At 36.7% G+C, this 21,181-nt stretch overlaps 3 protein-coding genes across 3 annotated transcripts; 2 read left to right on the top strand and 1 right to left on the bottom strand.

Moving 5' to 3' along the window:
• Nucleotides 1-3,832: 3,832 nt before the first annotated feature.
• LOC110880147 (polyubiquitin-B) lies at nt 3,833-5,741 on the bottom strand. The gene is made up of 3 exons (XM_022128725.2): nt 5,651-5,741; nt 5,371-5,397; nt 3,833-5,022 (listed from the first exon to the last, which is right to left on the bottom strand). Exons 1-3 carry the CDS (start codon nt 5,688-5,690, stop codon nt 3,914-3,916), a joined length of 1,176 nt encoding a protein of 391 aa, XP_021984417.1. The 5' UTR covers nt 5,691-5,741; the 3' UTR covers nt 3,833-3,913.
• Nucleotides 5,742-7,836: 2,095 nt separating this feature from the next.
• On the top strand, nt 7,837-9,220 carry LOC110880156 (polyubiquitin-B). Its single transcript, XM_022128734.1, has 2 exons — nt 7,837-8,001; nt 8,147-9,220. The coding sequence occupies exons 1-2, from the start codon at nt 7,866-7,868 to the stop codon at nt 9,052-9,054; spliced, it is 1,044 nt and encodes a 347-aa protein (XP_021984426.1). The 5' UTR covers nt 7,837-7,865; the 3' UTR covers nt 9,055-9,220.
• A 9,900-nt stretch (nt 9,221-19,120) lies between these two features.
• LOC110880162 (polyubiquitin) lies at nt 19,121-21,181 on the top strand. The gene is made up of 2 exons (XM_022128745.2): nt 19,121-19,349; nt 20,014-21,181. The coding sequence occupies exons 1-2, from the start codon at nt 19,214-19,216 to the stop codon at nt 20,592-20,594; spliced, it is 717 nt and encodes a 238-aa protein (XP_021984437.1). The 5' UTR covers nt 19,121-19,213; the 3' UTR covers nt 20,595-21,181.

Genomic DNA, 21,181 nt, shown 5'->3' with positions numbered 1-21,181 from the left:
AATAATAATGTTTTATAGTGTTATATATAGTATGTTCCTCAAAATATAATGTTTATTGTTTAGAATGATCTTTTAACACTTTAACCCGTTTATTTAGACTGAGTCATATTCGCGTTGACATATTTAAGTGGTTTACTTTAACACTTGACATGGGTTGGAAACCGAACAAAACTAAATATTCAAAATGCTGAGATGGGGAACTATCAGTGGCGGACCTAGGAATTTTTTCATGGGATTGCGGAATATTTTCAAAGATTTTAGGCCCCTATCTGTATAAAAATATCGGTTCATAGCGGGTCGGGTCGGATCATGTAAGACAAAAGAACATCAAACTAAAATTTATAAATCATCAAAAATTACTCGTCAAACGTCATTACAAATTACAAACGTATTTAAAATTGTGTCCTACAGGTTTTTTTTTTAAATATATCCAAAATATCATCTAAAGATACTAAACACGCCATAAGTTCATTACATTCTGACTCATTGTTCCTAACATATATAATTTGCTCCACAAGTTCATAAAACAACACTAAACACTTAAACAAAAAAACAATCATGTTCAACCATAGCCCATAACTTTCAATTATATTTTTAAACATTCAAGCCCTAATATTAAATGTTGATTACTTGTAACTAATCATTTAAACAAACAAAGCTATAAATAAAACAACAAAATCATTTAACTACAAGTCTAAAAATACAAAAAAAATCAAAGAAATATAAAAAGATTAAACCCTTACACATCTATATTTTCTCCTAATCATCACATCAAACAAAATAAATAAATAAACCATACTAGTTCTATATTGGAATTCTGATGTAATATGGGTCGGTCCAACTGGAATTTTGGTATTTCCGGTAAAAAAAGCCACCAGGTCGTGAGCAGTGGCGTCAAGTCGCTTGGAGTTTTTTTTGAGGCGGGATTTGGAAATGGAATGAGTGAATGGGTTTGGATTATTTTATTTAGTTCAAATTTCTTTAGGTTGGGTTGGGCTTCGGCTTGTGTTAATAAAAATTGATTGCAGATTGGGCTTTAATTGGATGAAATAAATAAGTGAATAAGTGGTTAATAATTATTTTTTTTCTAAGTGGGGCGTTTGAAAATTTTCAAGGGGTGCGGGTGAAAAATTACAAGGGGTGCGGTCGGGATTTCCGGCGAAAAATAACACTAAAAAATATTTTTTCAGGAGGTGCGTCCGCCCACCCTTGGCTTAGGGTGGGTACGCCCCTAGGAATCATGACGGTATAGCATCAATGGGCCTAGTTTGAGTCAATTAGAATTTCAGCACCGGTTTGTAACATTCATGTGAATGGGTAATACCCGGTCCAAAAGTTTCTTTGGCGTGAGATCTTGCTTACTCAATACCTAACACATTAGAGTATGTTGTTGTGTAATTCAAATTGAGGAAGCAATCACATGGACGTGGGTTTAAACGGATAGGAAGCATTCTCATGCACATGGGGTTTAACGAGTTTTAGCTATTTGGTTTCAGTTAGCAGTTAGCACCGCTAGTTTGTTAGTAGAGATTCGAGTCCGTTGGTTTAGTTGTTATTTAATATTTGTGTTCTTGTTTAAGTTTAAGTCAGTTTATCATTTGATGTATGCATTTTCACATTAATCAGAAAATTCTTTGAGTTCATATTTGTGTTTATTATTATCAAATTTAAATTATGATCAAGTATTCTTTTATCAACATTGTGGTATCCGAGCTAGTGTAGGAACTTTTGTCGAGTAAAATCAGAAGACAATGGCCGAGAAATCAAGTGTATGACCGCAAAACCAAAACGTTCATGTATTCAAGGGAGATAGCTATGAGTACTCAAGTATTCGCATGAAAACAATGCTCAAATCCCAAGAGTTGTTTGATACGGTTGAGTGAGTCAAGTTTCAATGCTTGTGGTGCAGATCAAACTACACTCAAGGAGGCAAGGAAGAAGGATGTTAAGACCATGCCCATCGTTCAACAGGTTGTGGACGATCAGTTGTTTTTCCAGAATTGTTGCTTCTTATACCGCCAAGGAGAGAAATGAGTTTCATACTAACTCTAAAGGAAGTCAAGCTTCAAGGTTTGAGGAGGCAATTTGAGAACCTGTGCATGAAATAAAGAGAAATAGTCGGCGATTATCTCTGGTGTGTCATGAAACAAAGAGGAAGCCTTCATTGAAGACCAACAACTATTTCTAGCATGCGTTACAAAAGAATTAAGCCAGTCACAACAATACTTGTTCATGGCAAATGTCTCTTCTGATAACGTTACCAGTTGTATTTGGTTCTGGAGATAAGAAAGAATTAGCTAGCCACTGACGGTAAAAGTGTAGGCAAGTTTAATACAGAAAATGGTAAAGTTAAACTTTTGGAAGATGTATACTATGCTCCACGATTGGTGTATAACATCCTGAGCGTCGGTTAATTAATTTAAAAGGGATACTCATTGTAGTTTAATAATGGTTAATGTGTCATTACAAAGAGTACTGACTCAGGCTATGGTCTTATAAGAATAGTGACGTCAAGTAAGGACATGTTCTTATTAGATGCATCAAAAGCTCAACTAGGTATTTCAAGAGCACGAAATGATATTGCCACAAGACTATGGCATCTCAAGGACAGTCATCTTCATTTAAAAGGTCTCAAAACTATTCAAGACAAAGAAATGGTGTAGGGCTTCCCACAATCATATAAATGGAGGTTTGTGCTCAGTGTGGTATATAAATGGAAATAACTACTGCCTGCACCCCATAACAGAAGGGGAGGGGGGGGGGGGGGGGGGCATAAAGGAATTGAAGACTGGAAGAGCTGGTTAATTATGGAGATGGCCAAGAGTATGATCAAGAGTAGAGGTCTGCCAAACTACTTATGGGCTTGCTACTACTGTCTATCTTTTAATTATATCTCCTACGAAAGTTGTTCTTTATTACGTTCCCCTCCAAGTTACCTAAGAATCTTTGGGTGTTTAGCATATGGTCTAGTTCCCTCTCAAGCTAGAAAAAAAATCTTAATAACAAGTTTGAGAAATGTATCTTCATATATTGGATACTCATCCCAGTCAAATTGCTCGTGATATATATGATCATATTACTTATGTTGAGACAGTCGAGAAAGAAGAATGGAAGCAAGCAATGGTAGAATAACTGAAGGCCATTGAAAAGAATAACACCTAGCGTTTGGTAAGCTTACCGAACAATATAAATGTAGCAGGTCTAAAATGGTTGTTTAGGAACAAGCTTGGACCTTATGATGAAATTCTGGGACATAAAGCTCGTTTGGTGGCAAAGGGCTATTTACAACATAAAAAAGGGTAATTTGCACGGTACCCCTGAATGCGGAAGGGATCCCCTTCCCAAGCTAGCGACCCGGCAACGCTGCCTGGCGGTGAATACCCAGCCGAGTTCAAGGGGAGCGAAGAGCCTGCAAGCAGGATTCGAACCCGCGCCACATTGGACTCCCGAACCGGTTTTAGATGGGTGCCGATGGCCACTGGGCTGACAAGATTTTCAAGAAAATTGTGCCAAGGTTAATGCTTTGAAACCACTGGAATTGTCCTAGCCACAATAGCTCAGTTGGGATGACAAAGCATATCATCTGAAAAGGCCTTATATGAGTTAAAGCAGACTCCTAGAGCCTGGCCAGTATTACAAACAAGGTTAAAAGGCTAGAAATAATATGGTTACAATCAATAATGTTGCTTAAAAATTTACACATCAAATTTAATGTTTTAGTTGAAGATAGTCTTTAGCTTTTCTATTGAGGGTGTGTGTTTTTAAAAATTAGTAGATAGTAACACTATTATAGTGTATGCTTTCAACTAATTTAACACACGTTGACAACAAATTTACAAAACAGAACTGCATTAAAAGACACTAAGACAATGTGTTTTAGTACAATATATAATGGATCATAAGATGTGCTTCTCTAATCTCCTATTAAGCGTACCACACTATCAATGGTTGATTTCTCGTGGATGTGGTAGTCAGCAAGCGTAAGGCTGTCAATCAAACCCCTTCCGTCAAAGAGCAGGGTTAGCTGACAGCGCGGGAGACCTTCCATATCCGCAATCTTGGAAACCACATTGTAAACAGTGTCCGAGGGTTTGACTTTCATATTAATGGTCTTTCCAGACATAGTCTTGATGAATATATGCATATGTCCCGTTGATTTACAGACAAGTGTGAGTGTGGATTCCTCACCGATGTTAGAGTCAGCAATGGTGTCGATATTGTCTAGAACCACTTCATTGAAGATCAACTCCTGCTCCTCATGGGGAATATCCATCTTATCCTGGATCTTGGATTTTACATTGCCAATGGTATAAGAGGGGTTGACTTCCACGGTAATGGCATATCCTTTTAAGGTCTTGATAGATATCTGCATTAATCCTCTCGATCTACGCATAAGTGCAAGAGTCGATTCCCCCTTGATGTGAAAGTCAAAAAGGGTCCCGCTGTTCTCAAGAGCCATTCCATTGAAGATCATCACCTGCTCGTCAACAGGAATACGTTCCTGATAAAAGATCGTCAATTTCACGTTAGCGATGGTGTCTGTTGGGGTGACTAACAAAGAGATGGTCTTTCTGGTGAGAATATTCACAAATATTTCCATCTTTCTGTCTGCTTTATCAATGCACGTGAGTATGGATCCGTTGACGACGTGGAAGTGAGCAAGGGTATCGTTATCTTCAAGAACAACATCATTGAACATCAGCACGCGCCGATAACCACCCATTATTTTGGCTTTTACGTTGCCGACGGTGTCGGAAGGTTTGACTTCAAGAGAATAGATGATCCTTCCTTCCAGGTTCTTGATGAATATGTTCATGAAACCAACTGATTCACGGGTAGACTCCTTCTTAATGGGCAAGTTGGCAAGGCTATTATTGGTGTATTTAGAAACATTTTCTTTGAAGAAGAGTTCCTGCTGGTGAATACGGATATGTTCGTTAGCCTGGATCTTGAGTTTTATTTCACGGATGGTGTCTGATCCTTTGACTGGAAGAGGGATGACTTCACCAGTGGATGTTACAACTAAAATTGAATGAAAGAAAAACATCAAGTTAATTGACAAACTAACTACCACTACATCAAACCAAGAGCAAAATCCCAAATATATTTGAAATGTATACAAAATATGCCCAAAGAACCAAATAAATTTACACCAAAATTTAGCAAATATTCAAATAATGAATGATGCAAATTGCAAAGAAACAAAGAGATCCAAGTAAATTGACAACGCTGCCACTAAATCAAACCAAGAGCAATATCCATCCACATTCTATAAAACCCTAACGATTAGTCTTCTAAATGTTAAAAAAAAAAAAATCTAATAAATTAGTTTTAAAACAACAAAGCAACACAAAGACGAAGAATCCTAACCGTTTATCTCGTCATCGTCTGTGGAATCACTGGGGGTGTTTGGGATTCCTATTAAAAGTGACTTTTTAGAGCAAAAAGGACTTTGAGAAGAGAAGGAACCCCAAACATCATCTGAGAAGTTCTTCTGAAGCAAAAGGAATCCCAAACATAATGAAAATAAGGACTTTCAGAGTTAATTTTGTCTTCAAAAAGGAGTTTTTGAGAAGTCTGGATTTCTTACTTCTGGATCTTGAGAAGGACTTTTGAGAAGGAGAAGTTCAAAAGGAATCCCAAACACAACCACTCTCAAAGTAATCTTTTCGTTTTTTCGACGAAGCCATTCTTCTGCACTTTTTCTCGATTAAGAAATTAGAAAGAGGGATATACACAAAGATTCGTGCGCTAAGTTCATAGTACTATTGTACTTCAAAGTTTATGCTTAACATGGTTGTACGTTTCTTTGTTAAAGTTGCAACTCAGTCTTGATATGAAAGTCTCGGCCTAGGGCTTTATTTCTTAACATAGGGTATGTTTGTCAAAATTAGCTGGTAGTTGGAAACTAAAATCGTTAGCTGTTGGCTAGTAGCTGTAGTTTTTTAGATATATTTGGTGTTTGCTAGAGTAGTTGGAGCTTTTAATAAAATGTATAAAATGACCAAAATAGACATAACTAAAAATTTAGAAAGTTGGTGCATTAAAAAGTTCCTTATTTTTAGAGGTTAAAATAGTAATTTTTTCCCTAAAAGTTTGTAGCTCCTTCTAAACGCTACTAGTAGTAGCGTTCAACCAAAAGCTTCAAGCTTCTAACCTAAAAGTTTAAATCTCCTTTAACCAAACAAGACTTTTTATTGAGTATGAACTTTTCTTAAAAGCTTAAACCTAGAAGCTCCTAAAAGCTTTACGCAAAACATACCCATATTGTTTGAATTTCCATAATCAAATTATAAACTTTAAAACGTAAATTTTAAATATATCTAAATATTTTATACATTCATAATTTAATTATAATCTTTAAAACGTAAATTTTAAATGTATCTAAATATTTTAATGAGTTAATTGCCAAAATCGTCCATGTGGTTTGGGCACGTTTGCCATTTTCATCCAAAATCACACTTTTGTACCAAATTGCCCCCAACGTTTGTAACTTTTTGCCATTTTCATCCAAACCACTAACTTAGTTTATTTTTTCTGTTAAGTTGAGGATATTTGGATGAAACTGGCAAATATAAAACCACAGGGACGATTTTGGCAATTTACTCAAACCCTTTTTAATTTCTTTTATTTAATTATTTTTGTTACATATATAATAAAAAAGAATATACATGGAGTTTTTAGAAAAAAAATTAATAGCTTTGTGACATAATTTTTATAAATTTCATCCAAATCACTAACTCAGTTTATTTTTCTGTTAAGGTGAAGGATGTTTTAAATTTTATAAATTAAGACAGAAATTAATTTAGAGCTTCTTTATTTAAATAAGTTTTATAAAGAGAAAACATCATTGGTGTGCAACACATAACAATCGATTACAACTTTTAGTATTTATCAGTTGTAGAGATTGAAAAAAATTGTAAAACATTACATATTTTTTAAATGTGTTGAGCACCTAGGAAATATGTTGGTAGAAATAAAATATTTGTTTAATTAAGATTATGAGGGTAACTAACTAATACTTATTCTGAGTAGCTTGAGTAAAGAAATTTTTGGTTCGTAGCATTATAATTACAATTTGATGGGTATTTTCAAGGTTTGGTAATGATACGTTGTTTGATAGAGGGGGGTGGCTTCTGTTTTTCCTTAGGAGCGAATTTAAAAGAGTAGAAGATGAATTACAAACTTGGTACATATGATAAGATTTTTTTATTTAACATTTTTCAATAAGGTCACCAGCATTTTAATTTTATAAAATTTAGAGGTTTAAGTAGATTTAATTTTTATAAAACTGATCTATATAAAAAATTAGAAATTAAATTCTGTCTTAGTTTATAAACATCCTTCGCATTAATAGAAAAATTAACTTAGTTAGTTGTTGGATGAAAATTTATAAAAATTATGTGACAAAGCTATTTTTTTATATAAAAATTGCATGTATATTTTTTTTTATTATATATGTAACAAAATTAATTAAATAAAAGAAATTTAAAAGAGTTTTGAGTAAATTGCCATAATCGTCCTTATGGTTTTATATTTGCCAAATTCATCCAAATATCCTCAACTTAAAGGAAAAAATTAACTAAGTTAGTGGTTTAGATGAAAATGGCAAAACGTTGCAAACGTTGGGGGCAATTTGGTATAAAAGTGTCATTTTGGATAAAAATGGCAAACTTGCCTAAACCTGAGGGACGATTTTGACAATTAACTCTATTTTAATTGAAAATATGGTGGGAGAGAAGTTAAAAGGACTTTAAAAAAAAAAAATCCCACACACCAAAATTCAAAACCCTCACCCTCCTCCTTCAGACCCCCCCCCCCCCCACCCACCCCACTCTCAAAGTTTGCCAGAAAACCAAAGATAAATGACTGACGGTTATTCGTTGAGGAAACAAACCAGACACGGAGATGATAGGCCTGGTAACCGGAAGAGCAAAAACCCCATTGACGACGTCCACGATTATTTTTATTTAAAGGAGAGCAACGAAGGCGAGATCAAGGGTAAGCATTCTTCCTATCATCGTTACTACTTGCTACATTATTTTGTTGTTTAAAGCGAATTTGTGTTGTATTATATTTCTGGGTTTGTTTTGTTGTTTTCTGGTTGAAATATTTTGCTCCTGTTGTGTGTTTGATTGTATGTTAGTCAAGACCGATACCGGTGATATCATCTCTCTTAAAGTCAAAGGCTTAGACACCATTGGCAGCGTCAAACTCAAGATCCAGGCTGCAATACCCTTTGACCATATTCCCTTTGACCATCAGGAACTCATCTTCAACGGAAAGCTTCTTCACAACAGCAATACCCTTGCCAACTTGCCCATCAAGAAGCGATCACCTACCTTCACACTTATGCGTAAATCAGAGGAATTGATGGAAATATTTGTGAATACCTTCACCGGAAAGACCATCTCTTTGTGGGTCAAACCCACCTACACCATCCACCAAGTGAAATCGGATATCAAGCGTCAGGAAGGTATCCAATGGGGCGAGCAAGTGTTGATCTTCAACAAAATGGTTCTTGGGGACATGGGTACCATTTTCGACTTCCACATCAATAGGAAATCGACCCTTACACTTATGCGTAGATCAAGCGGATTCACGGGACCCAGGCAGATCTTCATTAAGTCCCTCATCGGAGACCAGACCGTTACTCAGGAAGTCAAACCCTCTGACACCATCCACGGCATAAAACTCAAGATCCAGGACAAGGTAGATGTTCCGTCGGACGAGCAGGAGTTGATCTTCAACGAAATGGTTCTCCGTAACATTGATACCCTTGCTGACTGTAACATTAACGCGGAATCCACACTCACACTTATGCGTATATCAGCAGGATCCATGCATATATTCATCAAGGCCTGCTATGGAGACACCATTACTCTCAAAGTCAAACCCTCAGACACCATACGCAATGTGAAATCCATGATCCATGATAAGGAACGTTATCCCCCACACCAGCAAAGACTTTTCTATGGTGGAAAGCAGCTGGAGGATAGCCCTACCCTTGCCGACTACCACATCCCCAAGGAATCAACCCTGGATTTTGTTTAAGACTCGGGGGGCCACCAAGGTATTAGTAGATGTAGACTACAGTATACATTAGTTATGATAACACAAGACTATGCCTTGTGCCTTTTGTAGTAGTCCTCTAATTTTGTTACTTGTTGTCAACAAGTATTTTAATTAACTGGAAGCCTATCTTACAATAGTGTTGTTAGAGCAGCATATCTTTACATTGTACATTGTTGAATTCACTGGACTCGTTAAGGTTCTAAAATCTTGCAAGGATCTAGCATGTTAGATGAAATTTTCTGAGAATTAAGTCAATCTGCTTTATTATGTGAAGAATATGAATAAAAACCTTTGAATTTTAAAAAAAATGGGAACGAAAAAGTTGTTTTGTAGCTGTCTCCTTCTGTCAATGGCGCTTTATTTTTGCATCACTGCAACAAACACTTTGTAATTGATATGCCCATCCTGCAACCATGTGATAATTGAAGGTCTTTAGTTGTTTATAGCATATGTTTCTTTTTTTATATTCTGTTTTGTAGGCCCTATCTTCATATATTTTCATGCATCACGTATAGCGCTGTTAAAACACTAGTTTGGACAGTATAGAATTTCAACAACCAAACAAAACTTAAGTTGAAAACTATGTAAGAACTTACATTATTCTGATCAACTTCTTGATGATATCTTCTACTTGTGTTGTGCATCATCTATACCCAATTCTTAGCAAGATTGTTGGATCTCATTCACGGTTATATAATCACTGCCATCATTGTCAAAATATGAAAAAGCAGCATAAATACTATCTTCCTTGTAAACTTTGCTCAAATGCGAGGTTGCAGCTACAAATTCTTCATAGTCAAGTATACCATTATTGTTGATACCCACCTATAGGTATAAGAAAAGATGTCAATAAAGGGAAAAATAAGACTTTATATGCAGAACATGAGATATATCTTATTACTATTGAGATAAAAATGATAGTCACAGCATGCATCAGATCATAATTACATATTCTTCTAAAGTGTTGTTACCATTGTTGTCCGTATCCGTCATCTTAGACATTTGTTTTAAGCCAGCAATTTCTTCTTCTGGAAGTTTTGATACAATGACCTGCAGCCATATAAACAAAATTAGTGTTTAGTTTTTAGCTAATAATCTTATTTTGGCAAGTCAAAAATGAGCATGCTAACATGACAGGAGCATGCCTGTGCATTCACAATTCCAAAATTGCCCTTCTAATTTAATAACATTTCCACTTTAATAACCTTACTATTACTGAACCGTGACATAATTGAATCCACAAACATGTCAGCACTTAACTTGCCACCATCTTGAAAAAAGTCAGCACGGTCAAAGTTACTGATATGTTAGATGCTATGTCATCATATTTGAAATACTCACAGCATATTGGAATAGTAGATAGTAATCTTCAAGCGATCCGACTAAGTTATCGAAGATAGAATTCCCTTGATTGTTTTCTCTAATTCCTGTATAGGTGTTGCTATCACATTGTCTTCAATTTGATAGAAACCACTGATGATCACGTGCGTTCGATGACCACAAACCGCTCTGATACTAATCGTAAGAAAGGTTTTTAAGAGAGAAGCGTATTTCACAATCTCGTGAGTTGTTGCATTTTCATTATTATTTTTAATTTTAATTAATACAGTTGGATCAACTAACCCCGAGTTAGTTAACATTACGGCTGCAAACGAACCAAACGTTCGGCGAACAGTTCGTGAACCGTTCGGCGGGAAGTTCGTTTGTGTTCGTTCGTTTATTAAACAAAAGAACACGAACAAGATATTTCGTCCGTATACTTAAATGAACAAACATGAACAGATGTCGCTTTCGTTCGTTTATGTTCATGAACGTTTGGTAACGTGTTCGCTTGTGTTCGATAGTTCGTTAGTGTTTTTAGTTTTTATATTTATTTAAATATATCAAAATTCTGATAAATTAAATATCTAATAAGTGTCAGTGTATTATGTATTTTGTTCAAGTGTATTATGTATTTTGTTCATGAACGATTGTTTGTGTTCGTTTGTTTCCATTTGTGTTCATGAACATTAGTTTGTGTTCATTTGTGTTCGTCAACGTTCGTTGCATAAAATTAACAAACAAACACACACAAACACGAACAAGTTCATTTCCTTAACAAACGAACACAAACATAAATCTTGTTCGATACGTGTTCGTGAACACATATATTTTTTAACAAACGATTGTTCGTGTCCGTTCGGTTCATTTGCAGCCCTTATTAACATACTACAATGTAAACCTCAAACTATAGGTATATTACAATTGACTCCCCTGAACTATTATGCTATTGTTATATCATATCATATCATGTCTTGTGTTTTTTTTTGATGCAGCTCTCTTTTGTTATTCTACAAGTATTTGGAATTTCGGATCAACTTGAAGACTACACTACAACAGTCTTGAAAATTTGCAAAGTCTTAAACACACCAAAGACAAGGTTAAAACTATTTAACCAATAAGAACTAAGGTTCACACATTTCATGCAACTTTTATGGTTATATTAGGAATGCTTTAACATGCATCATGCACTGACGCTGATAATGTATATATATATGGATTTTCTGGGGGCAAAAATGAAATTGCACTAATTTTAACGTTATTTTACTAATTTTGTAAAAATAACGTTAAAAGCGGCGGACGGTTAATCATGCATCATGTGGTGACGTTGATAGCCGAAACACAAAGGGTGCATGCACTAATCAGCCTTTGCCCGATTGTTGCTGAGTGTTACGTGCCTTATGTCCAATGCTTGATGCAAAATTACTATCGAGCCGAGGGTCTCACTGGAAACAGTCTCTCTATTTCTACGGGGTAGGGGTAAAGTTGTCTACATCTTACCCTTCTTAGATCATACCTTAACCTTGCTATTAGTGAGATTTATTGAGTATATGATGATGATTTTGAATGTTATTTAACCAAAAATTTAAAATAACAACTCTTCAAAAACTTAAAAATTGCGTACATGTGTAACTTTAAAAGAAAAAAAAAAACATGGTAGTTATCGTTTGGACACAATAGGTTAGGGCCATTACGATATATTTTTCCTATGTTTATAAAAGGTTTTTCTCACATTTTTACCATCCAAAATGTTGCACTCATTGATAATTCGTATATACCACATTTACCATCCAAAATCTTTATGCTTTAATTTTTTTTAAAGGTGTCAATTATTCGCGAATATTGAGAGGTTTAGCATACGTTGTCTTAATCGGGTCCGCGCTAGAGACTAGAGAGCCCATATCATAAGGCTATAGTGTATGGGGAACGTCCCCACCGGCCCACCCCGTCGAGGCCCGGCGACGCCGGCACACCGCCCCCCCCCCCGGTATATGACGTTGGCGAAGCGATTAATGTGGGCCCCTCTCCAAAAGTAACCATTACAAATAAAAAAAATTAAATTTCCATTTTAACCCAAAAAACAACCGTCAAAAAATTAAATATATAAATTTCAAATCCATTTTCACCTCCATTCACCATTTTAATCCCATTTTCTTATCTCTCTCACTTTATTTTTATAAATCTTCTTCCACTTTTATAACCTTATACTCTACCATGGATCCCTTCAACAACCCGAACAATCCCAACAACCCGACCCAACCGAATGTTTTTTCGGTTCCGGGATATTATCCGACGCTCGAACCGAACCAATTCTCGCAATATTCGTCAAATGCCTTCGCCTCATTCCAACACTCACCGAACCAATTCGCTCAATTCTCTCAAAATCAAGCCCTTCAACAAATGATGAGGCGGGGTGCTTTTAATTTCCAACCGAACCCGACGCCACCCGTTCAACCCCAACCGATCCCGACGCAACCCGTTCAACAATCTGAACCCGACGACGATGTGGAAGTTGTTCCCGAAACCCAACCGCAAAAAGAAAAAGACAAACGAAAAAAAGGCAAGCAACTGGTGGGTGACAAACCGAAGGCGAAACCGTGGACGCCAATCGAAGAAGAAGCCTTAGCTAAGGCTTACATAGGCATGTCTACAAACCCGACAAAAGGTTATTATTTTTTTAAAGTTTATCCTTTTTTTTAAAGTTTATCTTTATTTTAAAGTTTATATGTTTTTTGTAACAGTATATAATTTTTTTAAGGTTTATCTTTTTTTTTCAAGTTTATATATTTTGTAACAGTTCATTAGTTTAGAATTATTTTGTTTGTTTTTTTTTTATAGGTAATAATCAAACGGGTGACCGGTTTTGGCGAAGTTCCTCGAGCTAATAGACCAAGGCCCGTATCGAGATATCGACTCGGTGTCATCAAAGTGGCGGAAAATGAACGGGTTCGTCATAAGTTTTGCGATGAATATAATAAAATATATACAAGTGGGCGTCGTAGCGGCATGAGCCACGAGGATGTGTTTAAACAAGCGTTGGAGAAGTATAAGGCGAACAATGGTAATACCAACTTTGCACACGTTCGCGCATGGGAATTTTTGAAAACGCACCAAAAATTGGCGCTGATTCCCAACGGGGGGAGATGGCGAAGCGGCAAAGGACATCGGAATCGGGTAGTTTTAGTGCCAGTGGATCGGACGCAAGGTGTCACATAAACTTAAACGATGACGCCGAGTTTGACGAAGAGGAATACGCCGTACATGAAGCGGAGCGTCCAACGGGCCGGGACAAATCAAAGAAGGAACGGGCGAAGGGGAAAGAAAAGGAAAAGGTGGACCCGAAGATGGAAGAGTTTATGGAACACTTTAAAACGTACACGGACGTCTCGGCCCAAAAGGCGAAGGCGAAGGAGCGGGCCGTCGAAGAAAAGACTCGGGTGGCAGAAGAAAAGTTACGCGAAAAGGTCCGATTGTCCGATGAAAAAATCCGAATTTCCGATGAAAAGATTCGGCTCAAGGAATGGGAAATAATAACAATGGATGTCGATAAGTATCCCGAGGCGAAACGTTCGATGTTGAAAAAACTACAAACTGACATCATGAAGAAGCATCAAATTATTTAAGTCTATGTTTTTTTATTAAGTCTATGTTTTTTTTATTAAGTTTATGTTTTTTTTTAAGTTTATGTAATGTGGTTTTAATATTAATGAAAATATTTTGTTAGTTTATTTGTTAAATGTTAAAAAAAAGTAGAATATTAAAAAAATAAAAAACATAAAAGTGGTGGGGTAAGATCATTTAGGACCATCCTCCATACCCTGTACTTTTGTGGGATGGACCATCATTGGGAGGACTATGACGTGGCGGATCATCCTCCCTTGGAGGACCATCACCATGACCCTCTAGCCTAATAGATCCTCAATTTAAACCTCTCAATGAGAAACCGCTATCACATAGACTCAAACTTAAGACTTGAAAGAGAAAACTCACCCATACCCACTATAGGTAAAACTTAAATACACGTGGCCACCACTAAAGCACTAGTGATGGTTGTTTATGCTTTAAATGGTTGCACTCATTGATAATTGGTATACACCACGTTTTAAAGTTTTTATTTTCTTTACTTACACATTGATAAATTTCATTTTCTTTCCCTAGAGTATGAATAAATTTTAATTTTCTTCAATTTAAGTATCAATAAAAATTTAAAACATAATATAATTCTTATGGTTTAGTGTATTTACTATTACCCCTACTACTAATATTTCTATTATTTTAGTTAAAGATTTTTTTTCCTTTTCATGTAATTTTTTGAGTAAACTTCCGTTTTGCTCTCTGTGGTTTAGTCACTTTAACGGTTTTGTCTCAAACCTTTAAAAATAGCCATTTTACTCCCTGATGTTACGTCTTTTTCTCTAATTTGCTACACGGGTCTAACTCCATTAGAAATGTCTGTTACATTGGAGGATATTTTGGTCATTTATATATAAGAGTAAGGATAATTTAGTAATTCTACATATAAACATATTATATTATTCCATATATAAATTATCAAGTTTTTTTGTGCATTAAGAGTTGTACACTAAGCTTTGGAAGTTTTCCAAAAAAAAAACTTTATATTTCACTTTTAACCTTTAGGTTTTATCTTTTACATTTTAACCCTCAAAATTTTTACTTTTAACTCAAAGTTTTTCATATTTTGTAATTTAACACAACACTTTATTATTTTCAACTTTGGCCCCCCATAGTTTTATTCTTTCGCAAGTTTTTCGTTTTAGATTTCGTTCTAAATTTTGCGAGTTAACATGTCGTAGCGTGCATGTGAGGTTTAACGTTTTTTGCTCTATTTTTCATATTTGACAGACCCGTCGCAACGCGTCCATTTTTTCCCTTTTGAAAAGTTCGCCGCAACGGTCGGGTCCTAGATCGACTAAGTTATTATTTTCTACGTTTTACGTTTCTGGTTAATGTCTTCGCATTAACACATTGTAACGGGTGTGCGTTGTTCAACGATTTTAGTCTGCTTTTCGTTCAGTGTAATTTTTACCATTTTATCTATTTTATTTTTACGATGTTGAGAGTCGATGTCGAATGGAATTGGTGCTACTGGGCACGGTTTTACGAACGTTTTTAACCTATTAAATTTTTTTTACTAATATTTTGTTTCGGTTTACCCCTATACTCCTTTTACTTAAAATTTATTTTTTACGTGCATATTTTATGTACGGTTATATATAAATATGATTTGTTCTACATTCCGACGTAAACTTTTTTTTATAGACGAGTCAGGTCAATACGTTTTCTTTTAAAGAAACCTATTTTACGTGCATATTTTTATGTACGTTTTGGTATAAATTCAAATTGTTCTACGTTTCGACGTAAACTTTTTTGTGAAATGATTCAGGTCAAATATAATATGTTTCCGTGCTTATTTTATGTATGTTTCGTAAAGTTTGTTTCGAACCGACTGGAGTCAAATTATGGTTTCTTTTTCTCCTTTTTTTACGAAAGCTCTAATTAATCCCTTTCGATTACATGTGCATATTTTCCTTCATACCCGTTACGTTTTCTATGTATGAGTTGGGTCACATATAATACGTTATGATTGTTCGATATGAATTTGATTTACTTTACGTTTGATCCAACCACACTGCTGATATAGGTTACATTGAGTTCAACTAGATATGTCGAAGTGTGTGTTTTCATATGGTTGATGCATCATATAACGTTTGGACTAATCTATTCAATATTTACGATGTACCTGCGCTGCAACGCGGGCGAGTCTTAACCCTAGTTTATATAAAAAAACACCCACACACAATCTCTTTCCTCTTTCCTCTCTCTCCCTCTCCCTGCATATGCTTTCTTCTCTTTCTTCTTCACAACCCAGTTGCACCTCACACCTGCCTCTGTTACGACTTTCCTGCAATTCCGGGGACCGACGGAGCCGGTGCTGGCTGTAATCCCGGCGACGGATCTTATGCAGTCGCACACCCACCTAAACCCCTTAACCTCCCCTTTATCTCATGTCTCCGGCACACACACACCACACCCGCACCCTAGTTTCTTCCGACAACGACACGAAGAGAGAGAAATCGGAGATCGAGACGGAAGACCAGAGAGAGAGACGCATAGGAGAAGGAATGATGGACCGCGCGATGGCGTCGCTGCTCACGGCGGCGGTGGCTGTGGGTTTCGATGGTGAGTCAGGTGGTGATGCTGATGACAACATGGAGTTGAAGATGACTGTGGTGAGTTCTCCGGTGACGTATTTTTCCGGTAACCCCCCCCCCCCATCTTCTTCCTTTCTTTTCTTAAAACCTTCCACAGAAAACCTTTCGCATCTGATACCTCACCACACATGGATTCGTTCGACGGCGCATACTTCACCGACGAGAAAGCAGCAAAGGTGGAGAACATCTTCCTCGAGTTCCTCAAGAGGTACGAAAAACTAGGGTTTGTAGATCTGGAGTCAGTTGAAGCTGTTAGTAACGGTTAATAGGTTTTTATGTTTTTGTTTTGGTTCTTGCAGCTTTAGGTTGGATCAGAACTCACGAGAACTGTTCTATGAATCGGAGATTGAAGCGATGAGGCCGAATGAGTCGAATACTATGTTTATGATGAAGAAGATGATGGGGGTTGGCCATCTCCTTTTCTTTTATCAATAAAAAAGATGTTAAAAATATTTAAGATGGGAAAAGACTAAAATGCGCTCATGTGAGGGGCATGTGACCAGGATTTAACTGTTGAATTGGATGGCGTTAGTGGCAAGGAGTGAAATATAGATTAGCTTCATAGATCAGGGAGTAAAATGGCTATTTTTAAAGGTTTGGGGCAAAACTGTTAAAACGACCAAACCACACGGAGCAAAACAGAAGTTTACTCTAATTTTTTTCATTCAAGCTTCTTCAAGTGAGGTTTTAGGATTAAATTCCAATTTGAATTTGGAATAGCGACACAAAGAGTAAATTTTTGTTGAGTTAAGTCAATACCTGTTGTTTACACTTAATCATACTTACAACTCTAATTAAAAAAAAACTGCCAATCAAGTCTGTGTGGTTGTTAATTGGAATCAATCAAGTCCTCCTTTAGACCATGTGTAGTGGGTGGGTAAAACAAAGCCCCCACACTTGCGCGTTTTGCGACATGTGGCAGTCCACTCAACAAGAGGGCTTCATTGGACATTATCTTAAAATGGGTGTAGTGGTAAATAGGGTGTAAGGTAAGCATATATATAAAAGTGAAATAAAAAGAAATTATCCATCCAAACATATTTAAGGTTGTTGATGTTGGCAACAGGTCATTGGACAAAGAAAACAAGGAGGGGCGTGGAAAAAAGGACGCCATATACATTAAAAAAACGCTCAGGGGGCGGTTTCGGGGCATGTTTGGGCGCTTTTTGGGAAAAAACCAAAAAAACGCCAAAAAGCCTCCACTATGGGTGTTCTTACATTTTTTGTTAGTCAACTTTCAGTTAACCGAGGTAGGTTGTCCTTTACTTAGAAAGTCAAGGGTAAAATGGTCATTTCATCGTCTAAAACCCAATATAACACGGGGAAATTACGAAAATGTCGGGTTGCTCTTCAAATTTGTCACCCTCAGGCGTCGGTGGAGAGGGCGCTCCCGAGTCTGATGCGTCCACATATGGGATGTTGCCACGTGTCCAAATGAAAGGAGTGGTCAGCGGCCTTGGCTGACTCTTTAGAGTGCTTTGGCTGACCATTCCAAGTGGCTCGGCCTTGGCTGACTCTTCGGAATGGTTTTGCTGGCCACTCCAAGTGGGTTGGCTGACCACTCCAAGTGGCTCGGCTGACCACTCATGTTATTAATTTTAAAAAAAAAAATTTAAGTTATCGTTTGAGCTTATAAATACGCAAGAGAAGGTAATTTCGTTAAAAACGGTTTTTAATGATGGATTATTTTCGCAAGAATGTAAAAAAATATTTTTAAGCAATTAACTAACTACCCACTTATGATTATAAACTAAAGGCACAACTTGATGAAAAAAAAGTAGAAACCCATCTCTACAAGTGCAAAAAGAAAACCAAAATGAAGATCGCGTTATTATTTTATGATGGTATGAAGTGATAAGGGGTGATGGAGTGGAATCGGGGAGTGTATCGGGGAGTCACATTCACCGATCAGTGAATGCATGCCGGCGTGGAATCAGGGAGCGGGGAGAGGCTTCGGCGGTGAGTATACACCGATGCGGGAAGAGAATGGAAGGGAAGGAGGAGAGAGAGGGTTTAACGGTGAGCCCTACCCTTTTTCAACCAATCCCATTTTTTTTAATTCTTTACCATTCTTCATGTGTTTAACCATTGGCAATAATTGAGGGAAAAATAGAAGTGGACTAGGGACTTGACATGACATTATTGGTTAAAAAATAACTTACACACTCACCAGCGGCGATTGACCAATCCCTCCACCTCCACCCTAGTTTTGAAGACCCAGATGATATCTTGATTGGATTGAGTGTAAATTTATTGAAAATGGTGAAGTGATAGGTAGCAGAGCCTTTAAATGGGGAGAGAGAAATGACATTTTGTTCTTTTAACCAAAATCCCAACTTTCTTCTCAAAATGATGGTTGTATATGTGAATTATACTTATTCAAAAATTTTACTTGACTGTGTGCAACTTTTATAATGAAATGTACAACCATGTTAAGCGTATACTTTGATGTTTGAACTTCTGCTCAAGAATTAATGCAAATAAATCCCTCATAAAATCTTTGGTCACTCCTCCCTTCATCTCTCTTTCTCTCCCTCTCTCTAAAAAGATATATATTTAGAAAAGCAGAGTAAAAAGGGCAAAGGATGGCTTCATTGAGGAAACCGAACGGCAACGGAGACGGAGACGACAGGCCTGGTAACCGGAAGAGAAAAACCCCCACTGACGACAACGTCAAGGATTACTTTGATTTCGAGGAGAGCAACCAAGGCGAGATAAAGGGTAAGCATTCTTCCTATCATACATCATTTTCTTGTTTTTGGGCTAATACATTCTACATGGTATAAATCATGTCCGGATGGTGGGTTGGTAACCCAACCCGTATTATTATTCGTATCACACATAAATCCGGGTCAACTCGAACACAAACCATTTATGATTTCACCCACATTTTTTTTTAAGAATGAGTCATACATATTAGACGAGTTATAAGCGGTTTGTTTGGTTGTAAAATAAGTAATTCGAATAGTTCTTTTGAAAAATATTGAAAATCTTCAAAACGGATCGGAAATTACAAGTGTATCTTCAGAAAATGATAAACGGAAAAAAGAATCATAAAAGTATTATTTTTAAATACTTAAACGGTTCCTGTTTTATTGCGGCTCATGTGAACAGGTTAACCCGAACTCGGCCCATTTAAGAATCAGGTCGTGTTAACTGACATGAAACCTATTTTTTTTATATTGGTTCGGGGTCATGGTAGGAATTGCCACCCCTTTTATTTAATAAATTTATGGCTTTGTTTTGTTCCTTTTTTTCTAGGTTTTTTTTGGTGTTCAGTTTTTCAATATAGCTTTGTTTTGTTCCTTTTTTCTAGGTTTTTTTGGTGTTAAGTTTTTCAATATACTTCAATCTTTGTGTGTGTGTGTGTGTTTTATTGTATTAGTGAAGACAGACACCGGTGAGATCATCTATGTTCAAGTCAAAGGCTCAGACACCATTGGCCGCATCAAACTCAAGATCCACGATAAGCAAAATATCCCCTTTGACCAGCAGGAACTGGTATTCAACCAAAAGGTTCTTGAGAACAATAATACTCTTGCGAACTTTCCCATCAAGAATCAATCCACCCTAACACTTATGCGTAAAGTAGACGAATTAATGGAAGTGTTTGTGAATACCTTCACCAGTAAGACCATCTCTTTGTTGGTCAAACCCACCTATACCATCACCAAAGTGAAAACGGAGATCGAGCATAAGGAAGGTGTTCTTGTTGACGAGCAGGTGTTGATCTTCGACAAAATGGTTCTTGGGGACGGCGGTACCCTTTTCGATTTCCACATCAACAAGAAATCGACCCTCACACTCATGCGTAAATCAAAGGGAGACACGGTGACACTAATTACTATTTCCGTCAAGACCCTCATTGGAGATCAGACCATTACTCTGAAAGCCAAACCCTCAGACACCATTAAGGACATAAAAACCAAGATCAAGTATAAGTTGCATATTCCACATGACGAGTAGGAGTTGATCTTCAACGAAATGGTTCTCCATGACAAGGATATCCTTGCTGACTGTAACATCAACAATGAATCCATACTCACACTTATGCGTATATCAACGGGATATAAGCATATTTACATCAGGAAAGACCCTTACTTTGAAAGTCAAACCTTCTGACACCATATACAATGTGAAATCCATGATCCAAAATATGGTAGGTATTCCGCCTTGCGAGCAGAGACTCGTCTTCAACGGAAAGCCACTCGAGGATAGCCCAACCCTTGCTAACTACCACATCCCCAAGGAATCAACTTTCCATCTTGTTCCAATATTAAATGGAGGGGAGTTGACAGTTGATTGGAATAAATTATCCTATTTATCCAAAAATTAAAAGATGAGGGAAGATGGTGTGGGATTAGAGCAGCATATCTTAGGATCCATAAATTATTATAGTGCCTTGTGCCAAGTACTTGTCTTTTGTAAACTTGTTGTATGCAAGTGTTCTAGTTAACTGGAAGCCTATCCCTCTACAATGTTGTCCGCATGTATTTTTATTGGTAGCTTTCTGTTACTGTATATTTAGTTTCGTTTGTTTGTTTGTTTGTCTA

This window comes from Helianthus annuus, chromosome 1, assembly GCF_002127325.2.
Source record: "Helianthus annuus cultivar XRQ/B chromosome 1, HanXRQr2.0-SUNRISE, whole genome shotgun sequence".
NCBI classification, from domain to species: Eukaryota; Viridiplantae; Streptophyta; class Magnoliopsida; order Asterales; family Asteraceae; genus Helianthus; species Helianthus annuus.
The sequence above is the reverse complement of the archived record's forward strand: the minus strand, read 5'-3'. Positions and strand labels throughout refer to the sequence as shown.

What these genes read in the sequence shown, in the direction of transcription:
- LOC110880162 (XM_022128745.2), top strand. Translation starts at nt 19,214, where the DNA reads ATGGCTTCATTGAGGAAACCGAACGGCAACGGAGACGGAGACGACAGG. An exon ending in CAACCAAGGCGAGATAAAGG is followed by an intron (nt 19,350 to 20,013) that starts GTAAGCATTCTT and finishes TTATTGTATTAG; the next exon opens with TGAAGACAGACACCGGTGAG.
- LOC110880147 (XM_022128725.2), bottom strand. Translation starts at nt 5,690, where the DNA reads ATGGCTTCGTCGAAAAAACGAAAAGATTACTTTGAGAGTG. An exon ending in AAAAGATTACTTTGAGAGTG is followed by an intron (nt 5,398 to 5,650) that starts GTTGTGTTTGGG and finishes ACACCCCCAGTG; the next exon opens with ATTCCACAGACGATGACGAG. An exon ending in AGACGATGACGAGATAAACG is followed by an intron (nt 5,023 to 5,370) that starts GTTAGGATTCTT and finishes ATTCAATTTTAG; the next exon opens with TTGTAACATCCACTGGTGAA.
- LOC110880156 (XM_022128734.1), top strand. Translation starts at nt 7,866, where the DNA reads ATGACTGACGGTTATTCGTTGAGGAAACAAACCAGACACGGAGATGAT. An exon ending in CAACGAAGGCGAGATCAAGG is followed by an intron (nt 8,002 to 8,146) that starts GTAAGCATTCTT and finishes ATTGTATGTTAG; the next exon opens with TCAAGACCGATACCGGTGAT.